Source organism: Onychomys torridus, chromosome 4, assembly GCF_903995425.1.
Source record: "Onychomys torridus chromosome 4, mOncTor1.1, whole genome shotgun sequence".
In the NCBI taxonomy this organism is placed as follows: domain Eukaryota; kingdom Metazoa; phylum Chordata; class Mammalia; order Rodentia; family Cricetidae; genus Onychomys; species Onychomys torridus.
Genome location: NC_050446.1, coordinates 27,156,864 through 27,170,170, shown reverse-complemented (window position 1 = coordinate 27,170,170; position 13,307 = coordinate 27,156,864). Strand labels below are relative to the sequence as shown.

At 45.0% G+C, this 13,307-nt stretch overlaps 1 protein-coding gene across 1 annotated transcript in view; it reads right to left on the bottom strand.

Moving 5' to 3' along the window:
• The window catches only part of Kif5c (kinesin family member 5C), a 157,774-nt gene that overhangs the window by 104,061 nt on the left and 40,406 nt on the right, over positions 1-13,307 (bottom strand). The window contains exon 2 of the mRNA XM_036183832.1: positions 7,277-7,367. Within this exon, the coding sequence (XP_036039725.1) occupies positions 7,277-7,367 (91 nt within the window). The remainder of the gene's footprint in view (positions 1-7,276; positions 7,368-13,307) is intronic.

Below are 13,307 nucleotides of genomic sequence, written 5' to 3'. Positions count from 1 at the left end.
TGCTCTTGGGACCCTTTTCCTCCTACTGGTTTGTCTTGTTCAGCATTGATATGAGGGTTTGTACTTAGTCTTATTGTAACTTGTTATACCATGTTCAGTTCACATCCTTAGGAGGCCTGCTCTTCTCCGTAGGGAAACAGAGGAGGAGTGGATCTGGGGGAGAGGGGAAGTGGGGTGGGGGGTGGACTGGGAAGAGTGGAGGAAAGGGAGGCTGCAGTCTGCATGTATTATATGAGAGAAGAATAAATAAAAGGAAAAGGAAAAAGGGGGGCATCTAACTCTTACAACCCAGGACCAGGGATGTGTGTGTGTGTGTGTGTGTGTGTGTGTGTGTGTGTGTGTGTGTGTATGCATATATATATACTTAAAAACCATCATTTGTAGTTCCTATTGTAATCAAGTTAAATTAAGACCCATGACTTCTTTCAATAAAAAAGGGGCAGCAGCAGAAGGAAAAAAGGGAGGAACATGCCTGAGTGGCATTGGCTTATTTGGGGCTGAGGTGCTAAGAGGCACGTGGGACTGGACTCAGAGAACATCAATTCTCTTCATTATGTCAACACTGAGCAAAATTTCCTTCTTACTTTTTTTTTAATAGCGAACATATAAGCCCATAAAACAAACTCTGATTGGCCTTTAAAGTACTGAGAATCATCGTACAACTAATACATTTTTGGGAGATCATCTCCCGGATCAAGATTGAAAGCAGCCGATGTTGCCCTCTATCGACTCAATTCTGAACTAAAAGATAATTTCAAAAGATAAAAAGGTTCTTTTAACTGAGGGATGTCTATTTTCTCAAGTTTGAGAGGGTGTGTTTGTGTATTCAATCTCTGTTTTACATTTAGTGGAGGGTACAGGCTAGAGAAAGCCTTGGGTAAGCAATGCAGTTCAGGATCTGGAAGAGGAGCCAGCATGAATCTGCTGAGGGAAGATTTGAGCACTGGCTTGTCCTGTGCTCTGTGCAGAACCACATGCGACTCCTGGGCCACACTGTAACCCCCAACCAAAAGACCCACAAAAAGACACTTGCATCTCAGTAAATGGCAAACAGTTCCTGGGCCTGAGAAACACATTTGTTTTTGTTTCTGCCCAGCATGCCCCGGTGACACTCTTCCAGACAGAACCTTTCTTTGTGGTGGTGTCTGGCATGATGTGAGTTGAGAAACTCACACCACAGAGCCCCACACCTCACAGACCAGCGTGTGTCCATCCAGCAGCCAGGCAAACCCAGAAGCTTCTACAGCAGGTGACAAGTGCCATCATACTTCCCAAAGAGGAGGGGAGATCACAGCTACTCAGAAACACTGGCCAGCTCCAGCTCCAGATGTTTGAAGCCCACACATGCACCCTAGGTTCTGCTCATGTCTGAATCCAGGCACGGCTGGGGCAGAAGTGGGTCCTTTGTTAAGTAAGAACCTGGGGACCATTCATCACAACTACACATCAGTGTTCCCTAAGAGGCTCTGCCTAGCCTACGAGACCTCTCCAAGTGAAATGGAGGCATTTCTGGGGCACTGAGGTCTCTGACAACAGCTGAAGGATGCTCGGTTTGGGAATCCTAAGATTCTTCTCAGCTAACCAAACATCTCAAGCTGGCCATGACTGCAGAGTGACCATCCCAGCTCCATAGACCAGCGGCCACAAAAAGAAACTTTCATCTCAGGAAATGGCAGACAGTCTCCTGGCCGGAGAAAAACATTGGCTTCTGTCTCTGTTGTGCAGAATGACTATTTCCACCCTGGTGATGCTCTGTCTGGAGGACGCTGCATTTCAGAATGGAAATGCACCCTCCAACTGGCCAGCACAGGCTGTGGGACCACAATGGCTATTTTTCTCCTCTATTGTCCTCCCACCCCACCCCCCATTCCTATCCCCATCATTAACTGTTGGTTAATAGTCCATGTGGCCTGATTGAAAAAGAACAACTCATAAAATAATGACTTGGTGATTGTGTGTGTTTAAATGCTCTTTGTGGACTCATCAGAAAGGAAAGGCAAGATATTCAGAGCACAGTCGGTTGCAAACCAAGTCCCAGACGCACTCCATCTTCTAGACTTGGCCAAAATGCTTTAGCCTCTGAGCATCAGATTCCACTTTAATATGGTGAGAATAGTAATGTTCACACTTCATAAACTGAGGCTTAAATGCAACATGTAAAGTGACGAAGAACAAACAATACAGAGCTAAGTGTAATTCTTTAGGAGTCATATAGAATAATGAAATAGATCTGAGTATATCCTCCAAAGCTTAAAGCTTCCCAGTCTGCCCACACTGCCTACAGCATAAAGTCCAGCATGTCCACCAGAGGATCCGGGCTGACTCTTGCAACCTTATTTCCCATCCTGCACTCATTACCTTACCCCATGCCCTCTGGACTACCCAAGAATGTCACACTGTTTGTATCTTTATGCTCTTGCAGTTCCCTCTGCTACTACAGCTCCGCTATAATCTCTAGTCCTCAGCGCCGAATCTTTCCAAGAAGCTTTGATCCTCCACATGCACCAAAATGATCACAAAATGGCACTCCTGTGTTGTCCCAGCACTGGGCACACACTCATGTTACCCTACATAACGCCTGTATAAAGTGCATGATAATGGTGTGTGCACTTGCCTCTTCCTCTAGATTGAGAGCTCCTACCAGACAGTCTTATATGTTTTAGTGACTGCAGTCCCTGGCAGTGCTTATCACACAGTAAACACTTATTACTACCTGTATAAATAAACAATGTAATTGAAAAGAATCAAAAGTGGAAAATCAAAAACCACCTTCTCTAGCATTTGGATAGTCCATATTTAGTTTATTTGGAAGGTGAATGCCCAGAGCAGCTTCTGCTAAATAGGATACAGTTACCTGTAGTGGTATTGTGTTCCCCCAAAATATTGTGCACCCTAATAAACTTATCTGGGGTCAGAGACAGAACAACCACAATATTAAACATAGAGGATAAGTAGTGGTAGCACAACATGGGAAACCTCGCCTGGCCCGGACACGGACAGGATTGACAGATTGATAGCTCTTTCTCGATTCCTTTAATCCTAGCATTCCAGAGGCAGAAATCCATCTGTTCAAGGATACAGCCAAGGATGGTGACTCACACCTTTAATCCCAGAAAGCAAGCCTTTAATCCCAGGGAGTGATAGCAGAAAGCAGAAAGGTATATAAGGAATGAGGACCAGAAACTAGAAGCATTTAGCTGGTTAACCTTCCAGGCTTCAGCTAAGACCCATTTGGATGAGGACTCAGAGGCTTCCAGCCTGAAGAAACAGGATCAGCTGGGGAATTGGCAAGGTGAGGTAGCTGTGGCTTGTTCTGCTTCTCTGATCTTCCAGCATTCACCCCAATAACTGGCTCCAGGTTTGATTTTATTAATAAGAACCATTTAAGATTCCTGCTACACAGGACCTCAATAATGATATCCAGTAACCACAGTGTTTAATGCCTAGATACCTACAGAAGCCTTATCAACTGAGATTATAGTCACAAACCTTACAACTTCTTCCCACAGAAATGGGGAAATTCTCATGCTCTATTAGCCAACATTTTGAAAAACCCACCAAAGGTGGGAATGTGAGAAATGCCAGGACTCTGCAATTGCAAATAGATCCTCAGAGTCATGAAGGGTTTAGATAGACTAGGAAGTAGAGGTCACCAGCCCATGACAGCATTATGAATCAGGAGACAGTGATGATCTTCAAAATCATTTGATTCACATCTTAGTCTCTAGAGAAGATGTCCATTGTACCCTGTCCCAGTCCTAACTTAGGTAGTGTTCTTATGACAATAGTGTCCAGCTACGCTCCATTATGTACCCCTAGAAGGTCTTGCTTATATATTTATACTTCACCTTGATGGTGCAGAAAGAAAATCACTTCCTCTCACCATAGCCTTGGAGGTTACTTTTAAAAGTTCAATCAATATCTGTAGAGCTCAGGAAGAGAAAAGGGCCCGTGAACAGGAGACATGAAAAGGTCTTAAGCAGAGGAGTAGACAGAAGAAAACATAATATGAGGGAGAGAGGATCAGGGATTTAAGGTTTTAAATGGGTACAGAGATAGAAAATGAAGAGAGAGAAGCTAGGCAGGGTGAGCTAACCAAAACTAAGGATGTGCAAAGAATCTCTATGGAAACCCACTACTTTGGAAGTTCATTAAAAAACAAAATTACACACACACACACACACACACACACACACACACACACACACGGAGTTTGAATACAGATACCCTGCATGAATGGACAGTGAACCCCTCTAGAGGACATGAGTTATTAAATGAAATCACAGTACCAAGCATGGGACATCTCACTACAAGGTATTGGTCAGGGAGGCCCCAGAGGCCCCCAAAACAACACAGCTTTGCCGTTGTTCTTGGTTATGCAACACAACTAGATGATAAGACCTTAGTGCTGAAACATCAGCACATGGGTTGAACAACAGCGAGAAATCAGCTGGAACTGACCTAGAAGTGTCCTCCCTGCTGGCCACCTTAATAGTACCAGAAGGTGCAATGTAGGCCATTGGGGGAGAAAAGATATCAGTGGTATGCCTGCAGCCAACCATCCATGCTACAGTACCAACCTGCCAGGCAAGACTCAGCTCCTGATGTAGCAGTGACATGAAGGTATTGGGTAACCAACTGGTTTGGGCTTGGATTTGAGGCCTACTTCACAGGAAGGAATTTAGACCTGACACTTTAAACCTGGCTTTGTCCATAGCTCAGGAGGTCACAGGCCCTAGGAGGAATATAGTATTGTTGTTCTGCTAAATAGTCATACAGTCAAACTGCCTTGTAAGTATTTATGCCTCTACCTCCCGATGGTGCTGCCCTCAACTTGGCTTCTCTCTGCAGCAGTCATAGGTAAAGGAGAGACTCGTAGCTGATCAAAGTACAGAGAATAAGTGTCTCTTCAAGTAAGTGCTCAGCCTTCAATAGATATCCAACTCCCACATCCCCAAGGCTCAGAAAACACCACGGAGAGGCACGAAGGGTTGGGGAGTACGGAGTGGTGAAATGCTGTCTTCAGAACATGGCATGGCCATTGTACCCATAAACTTACTGCAGTTATGAGATGAGTCAATATTCCAACAAGCATCACTAATTGGACTCAATGTCCAAAAGTGGGGGGTGAGGATAAAGTAGTGAGAGAGATATGTTGCAGGGACATGGGGTAGGTGGGAGGAAGGGATGAGTTAGGGTGTCTGGAAAACTGGGAGCCAGGAGTTGAGGGTTCCTCTAGAGAGTGGAGGCAAGGAGTTAGGGGTACAAATAATCAAGATGCATTGTTATATGTGTGAAAAGAATAAATAAAAGATAGTCTATTTTTTAAAGGTTTAACAATTGTCCAATCAGGCCTTTGTCACCCTAACAATTTCTTTTCGAGAAAGAATAAGGTATTTGTCATTGCTACCAAATAGGTGTATTCCCATTATAGCCATAGTACCCTGGAGGTGTCTGTTTAGCAAGTACTGAGCCCTGTTCTTCTAAATGGTTTTCTTTGTAGACCACCATCTGTAAGGGGCAGCAAGTTACCTAAGGTTAGGACATATCTTCATAGAGACTGTTCCTGTTTCATTTAGCTTCTAGCTGATACATACAAAGCACAAAAAGTGCACACATAAATGGGGATGAGACTGTCTCTTTATGACATCTCATACTAAGAAAAAAATCCAGAGATTGAAAGGAGAACACACACTATTGAAAAAAACCCAAAGATGATTACTATTGTTTGTTGATCAAAGGGTTGTGTTGTTGTTGTTGTTGTTGTTGTTGTTTAATGGAGTGCATCCATTTCTAATTACGTTGGCAGAGAGGTAGCTGGATATATTTAAACGACCTTCATGCTTAGCACAGCACGTGGTAAATACTATTTGCTTCTGATAATGAAATTGGGGGGAGAAAAGGGTGGAAATTCTGGTACGTGTGATTAATCTTACTATGATAAAAAAAAAAAAAAAAAAAAAAAAAAAAACAACTATGCAAAACTCAATTACAGGGGGGAGGCGGGCCTGAGTAGGAGCAAGCCAAGGAACACAGAAAACATTCAAAGAGGCAAAGGAGGAAGAGACAAGAACTACCATTGCTTATAGGCCAAAACTGTTCATTCAAAACAGCTCAGATCTGGGCATATTTTTTCTTGTCAGTTTCCTATAATAATCTCACCGAGAAAACCTTCCAAATTAATTGATGTCTATAACAAGAATGTGAATAAACATACATCTCAGCAAGGAACACTGCATGCTGACGCTGAGTCTCCCACGCAGGTGTCTGGGGTCAGAATTAATCTAACAGATGTACCCGGGCTGAATTTCATGAATTTCAAATAGGTTAGTCAGCTCAGCTCCTGAAAACAACAGACCTAAAGCAGAAAAAAAAAAATGTGTCTGTCTTTTAAATCCATGGCTGCCTATATGGGTGCTGTTATGGAGGCCTTTTGAGCACGTAACTGCCATGGCATTCCAGTCTGAAGGTGAGGATTTGATGAGGAAAAGCAAGAGAGCGGGAGATGCCCCTCAGCTCTGTCCAGATGGCAGGCCCTGCCACAGCATGCTCCAACCTGCTCCTGCTTTGAAAGGGCAAGAGAGAGCAATGTGCAAATTGCTTCATCGCCCTGCTGTTACTTTGACACAAATCCTCCAGGGATGAGGCCAGTCCCTGCAAAAAGAACTGATCTCGGAGATGGAGATGCGTAGACAAGCTTGAGGCTACCTGTTTGGAGGAACAAATGTGGGGATGTGGTAGCATGGACAAATGTGGGCTAGATGAAACTGAAATTAAGGAATGCTGTACGGCACAAATAGCTCCACAGCCACCTCAGTAATGGGACTTTGTGATGCCGTAGAATATCCTTTGATGGCAGAGCAACCTTTCACCTGTAAGACTCCAGCCTGACAGTCATTAAAAAGAAAACAGCCAAAGGTGGCCAATTGAAGCACTGAGCAATGCCTTTCCTCCTTCAAAGGAGAGAGCAGCACTCTGCCTGCAGGTTCTTTAGACCCAGGCAGAAATGCTGCGACCACAGCTTACCTTGCCTTTTCAGCTTTTAGACAGCAGAACAGCCCCACCAAAGAGGAGACCAAAGAAACAAAGAAAACAAGCACAAAGGCTGAATAACGTGACGGACATCACAGCAAGTCAGGGCCAGCGCCAAGGCAGCAATTTAGTGTTTCCAATTAACAGGCCTCTGCTTACAGTCGAGGCACACTGATTGCCAGGCTGCAATGTCACTTAATGTTTTCATTAGCGAGAGTCCAGGAGGAAATAAAGCAGCACTTACCTTTGACAATCTGCTTCGCACAGGCATTGTAGACCTGCTCTTGGGTTGTGTTGGGCGGCAGCACTCTGTCAAATACATATGGCTTCCCTTGCTGAAAGCAGATGAAAGAAAAGGGTGGGGAAAACGCATTAGGGGTTTAGGTCTTAAAAGCACTAATATTAGCAGTTAGACCACAGGCGACTAAATCACCAACCCACTCTACAAGGCAGCCCTTCCCTCACCACAGAACCTTTACTGCATGAGCCACATGCATGACTGCATGTGTAGATGTTGGATGCCAGGGGCCTGAAAGCACGCATTCTTAAATCTTTTTCCTGGATTTGTGAATCGTCCCATTAAGTGGAGCTGATAGCAAAGAGGCAAGAATGCAGGCACAGGGAAATACAAAGCACCCAGGTATGGAGTGAGGTGACAGAGGTGACAGAGCCGGCAGGAAGGCGTAACCACTGAAGTCTCGATTCAGGGGATCGTGAAAAGTTCAGGCAGATGCGGACCAGGAAAATGCTGTAGAAGAACATTCTGGCATGGGATAACACAGACAGCCAAGGGGCTGGTATGTTCAAGAAACAAGAGGGTGTCACAAGTGGGAGCTAGCAAGAAAATCAGGAGCCAGTTCATGTAGGGTACTGCTGGCCAAATATGTAACCAAATATAACCTGCCTGTGTTTTATTTGCTGGAGGATGGCGTGAGCAGATTTAAGAAGCCGTTCTCAGTAGAGACAGCAGCACTGTTATTGTCCTGCACAATTCAGCGTCCTCGCCATGCAGGAGCAATGCCCGAACTGGACTGAGGCTTCTAAAACAAAGCAGTCCTTCTATGCAATAAAACAAGGAATCTGGGGGAAGAGGATTGGTTAGGGGTTTGGTTGGCAGCTGCCTATGTAAAATCCAAAGAAACTGCCATTCTGGGGGCAGTGGGGTTTGGGGGGGCCAGGAACTCTACCACAGCACAAATAGACCCTGCTGCCTGTCCTTTTGAGGTTCAATAAGGGCCAGGGGGTACCTCAGTGTCAGGCCCAGCACTGAACACTAGGGGAAAGTGGATAAGACACAGGTCCAAACTGCAGTTTCCTTTATCAACAGAGCCCAGGCAAATAGAAATTCACCTTTTCACAGCCTGATCCACAAACCAAGAAGAGGAGGGCAGAGGACAAGCGGCGAGAGAGGGGGGCTAAAATCCACACCTCCTATCAGTCAAGGGCAGACTGGCTCCTTGAGGAGACACCGCTCTTCAGAGCTCAAAGAACAAGGCCTGTTACATCCTATAACCTTCACACAAGTGAGCACGAAGTGTCAGAAGGGCTTAGTGGTTACTCACTCATCACCATGGGTCCAGGCAACTGGAGGTGGAATCCTACGCTTTATATCTTATGTCTGAGCTTTTGTCTTTGAAAACAGAATTGAGCTAGCCAGGTAAACAAGCTACTTCTAATTTGATCTTAGAAAAATGGAGAATTTTTTGTTGTGCACTTGACTTTTAGGAAATTCACATGACTATTTCAGCCTCCAACTCTCATCTAACATGCAGGTTCATATGCCTACTAGGGAGTTCCACCTCTGTGGGTGACCATTAGCTACCCAAACTTTACTAGCCAAAAGAGAACCATCAATTTCTCCATATCTGAGCATCCTAACCATCACCTAGATACTCACACTCAACACCTAAGACTGGAACAGAAGCTGCAAGTCCTAAGCAGGTGGGCAAACCCACTGCGCCTCCTAAAAGGAGTCTGGATGACACACTCTGCACTCATTACTACTGATGGTGACGCCTGCCAGCATTGTCATGAAGCCTCTTTGCACAGCCGTGCAATTGCACAGGAGCAGAACACTAAAATTAATGACCTACCAGGATCACATACCAAAAAATAATAGCAGATGGTCCTTACACTTCTCTAGTTAAAATTAAAAACAAAAATCATGACACCAGAATTCGTATCAAGTTGATGAGAGCAAAATGTCTGCGAACCATATGGCCTGCCTATTAATACATCTGACCTGTTACCCAACAACTGTTCCCCTGCCTGAAAGGGACTCCACTGAGAAAGAGGGAGGGAGGCAGAAGATCCAGGCATGCTCAGAGGATGATGAGTACCAAGAGGTACACTACAGAACGTAAAATCAATCATTCCCATTGAGTATTAATAAGTAACCCAAGAGCACTCTTAAAGACTGACCAAGAGTTGTGACCAAAGGTGGCCATAATGTGAATTTTTCTCTTCCCTATCTTCATTAAGAGAGACAGAAAGAGTATAAAAACTAAAAGAAAGACCACCATTTCCACTGGAGAGTCCTGGTGGTTGAGAGCAATCATTCGTCATAGATGTCTGGATGATTTCATTCCTGAAAGTGCAGGGAGCAAGTGCAGGAGAAGATGAACTCTTACAGCCTCAATGGACCACGTTTCCATGCTGAACGTCCAGCCAATGGTCCCCACCCAATTAGGCTCCATCTCACTCCTCACAGTAACTTTAGGAGATGTCACCATCCCCATGTCACAAAGCAGCAAGCCTGTCACATTTTCAGCTCTAGGCTTTGTAGAAATACTCTGGAGGCTCCCATTTTAAGTGTTAGTCCTTTACATTAGTGGTTCTCAACCTGGGACTCGCTACCCCTTTCCCCTGTCTTGTTCGCAGTCAATTCTAAATTATTTCTGAGTACACACAATTACTTAGGCCAAAGAACAAAGAGCCGCTGCTGTACTAGCTGCCATCCAGCCCACTATGTAGGGCAGCCATGGATCTGCTTACAGTGACAATGTCCATCTCCATGAGCCTGCACATGACTCAGCCAGCAACAGCCTTTGAAAGCAGCATGCAGTATCATTTTAGGCCCACCTCCTTGGAGCATGAAGCCAGGCACTGTCCTCCAGAACAAGTTAGACACCTGCCTAAGGCACCTCTGCCTGGCCTTGGATGCTAGTGTCCACCCTCCAAAGCACTTTCTTCTGATGGAAACAAGTAAAAGGACCGGTGGACTTGCTTCTCAAAGCTGGATGGATGTGTTTTTAATGGAAGGATACTAACAATACCCAGGGTCAAGATATCAGTAAAGCATCATATTAGCCTGCACAAGAAATTAAACAAGAGAAAATCATGGACTGTCAAGGGCTTTCATAATAATGTCAAAGAATGTTTCCAAAACATTAGCTAAAAAGCCCAAGTCCTTGGGCTACTGTTGATGCTCACTTTTTACCAACATAAATACCTTCACCAGAAGCTTAAGGGTTGGTTATTACAATAAAACTGACACACAACAAACCCCACCCCTTTGGGCAATTCAGTGCAGTGAACCCACAAGCCCTACATGACCATCTACTCGCAGAGCCTTCCTATCACCCTCAGAAGAACGCTTTGTTGCATTAGCAGTTGGTCTTCCTTCCCCACTCCGCCTGTTCTAGGCAAACACTAATCTGCCAACAGACTTCACAGAACTGCCTGTTTTAGGTATTCCATGTAAAGGGAGTCATAGTGTGTGGTCTTCTGATTGGCTTCCCCCACCAAGTATGTTTCAAGCTCCATCCACAGGGTATTATGGCTTCATTTCAAGACCAAATAACATCATTAATTGGTGGGACAATTATGTTGCTTCTCCTTTGGGGCTATTATGAACATTCACATACAAGGTTTTATGTGAATCTACGTTCCCTCTGGAAATGTATCTAGTAGTAGACTTGCTGGGCCATAAAATGGCTCTACATTTAACTTTGAGGAATTGGCAAGTTATTTTCCAAAGTGACGGAGCCATTTATAATCCCCACCAGCAGTGTATGCAGGTTCCAATGTTGCTATACCCTTGTCTACACTTGCTGTTGTCTGTCTTCTGTAGTATGGTTATCCTGCAAATGGAGTCAACAGAGGTCTCAATTCTGGCTTCCTGTGAGGACCAAATATAATCATGCAAATAAATGATCTACCACAGTGCCTGGTGTCCTAGAAGATGCTCAAGATGGGACAGATCAGTGTGATTCTCTAATGCAAGGTTTGAGGTCTGCTGACAACTTGCACCAATCGCTTCAACTACACCAAACTTCCCAAGCTGTGAGCCTTCAAAGGGAGAGATGCAGAAAAGCAAACCACTCAATGCGTTGGCTCGGAACTTGGTACTCTGTTGCCCTCACAATTCCCAAATGAAATGCACAGTCACATCTTAAACTTCTCCGTGGCCCTAATTCTGTGACTCCAGAGTGAGCTCCAGAGCATGAGGAGGGGAGACATATCCAAAACAGTGGCTTTTCCTCCCTAGAACATTCTGTACATTCTTCCAGAATGAAAAGTTCCATGTCAGTCACAGAGCCTATGCAGGAAAGAAAAGGAACTGGGTGTGATTCAGGCACTCTTGGACTCAATAACTTTACCATTATAGCTTTGGGGCCTTCCAGAAACATGAGTAAAATGTCCGATGCCAACGTGAAGCAGAGTTCTAGGGACCAGACTCACCCCCCAGTCTTTCAGAGGCCTGCCCTTCCACAGCCACCATCTCCTGCATCCCTTGGCCTGGTGGTGTCTGTGCTGGCTGCTGAGGCTCTCTGACCACTGACAACAAACAAGCCAGAAGGACTGTCTAGGTTCCAACCCAGCAGTCCTTAGCCCATGGCAGTTAAAACTTAGGGGTCATCCTTTAGCTGCCTGGGCTAGGGGGCCACTGGCAGGCATTCCACCTGGCCCAGGAGTTCCATTTGATCACAGCAGCCCCTGCAGAGAAGTCACACCCCGGCTTCCTTTGTCCCCTGCCTCACTTCCTCACCTCTCAAAGGAAACTCACTTTGCTCCAGTCTCAACCTCTGCTGCTGGGGAACCCCAAATAAGGTAAAAGCTCACACATTTTGCTCCTTCCTGCCCTTCATTCAGTAGGTACAAAGGGAATCCAGATTGGTGAAGTCACTGCCCAACACGTGACCATCACCCAATGTGCACAGCAAGGTGGGGAAGTGGGGAGGGGAGGAGTGGGACCAAAATCCTTCTTAAAATTCAGCTGATCCAGTGCCATGACACGTGCCTGTAAGGGCCAGCAATTCAGGAGGGTGGAGCAAGGTCACTTGAACCCAAATGCCCAGGCCCAGCCTGAGAACATAGCAAGACCCTGTATCAAAAACTAATAATAATAATAATAATAATAATAATAATAAAGCTAATAATTAATTAATTAATTAATTAAAATTAACTAGCTTTGCCCTGGAAAAAAAGAAGTGCCTTTTCCTTCATATGGGTGCTGGTCACCTGCCAACCTGGAGACATGTGAGGCCACACTTGCCCAGAAGATCACTAATCCCTAATTTGTACAAAAATGCCCTACTAGCTGCTGAAGGTCCTGGACTAACATGTTTACATTTAACAGTCCGGAGCAGATGCTCAAGGCACTTGGCCACCAGGGAGGCTAGAAATAGGGCATTAGGACTCCATCATATGATATGGGAGTGTAGGAGATGCGTGGTGGTATTGTGTTCCCCCAAAATATTGTGCAACCTAATAAACTTATCTGGGGTCAGAGAACAGAACAGCCACTAGATATAGAGGCCAGAAAATGGTGGCACACACGCCTTTAATCCTATCACTTGGGAGGCAGAGATCCATTCGGATCTCTGTGAGTTTAAAGCCACACTGGAAACAGCCATGCATGGTGACTCACGCCTTTAAGCCCAGGAAGTGATGGCAGAAAGCAGAAAGGCATATAAGGCGTGAGGACCAGGAACTAGAGCTGGTTAAGCTTTGAGGCTTTTGAGCAACAGTTCACCTGAGATTCATTCTGGATGAAGACTGAGAGGCTTCCAGTCTGAGGAAACAGAATCAGCTGAGGAATTGGTGAGGTGAGGTAGCTGTGACTTGTTCTGCTTCTCTGATCATTCAGCATTCACCCAATACCTGGCTCCAGGTTTGATTTTATTAATAAGAACTTTTAAGATTCGTGCTACAGAGATGAGTTCTGTATCTCTTTCTTGTGTCAGAAATCCTACATTCTCATTCCCCTAGTCCTACATTTTAATAGTCCTGGGAGTTCCCTGTCTTCCTATACCCCTTTCTGTTCATCTACC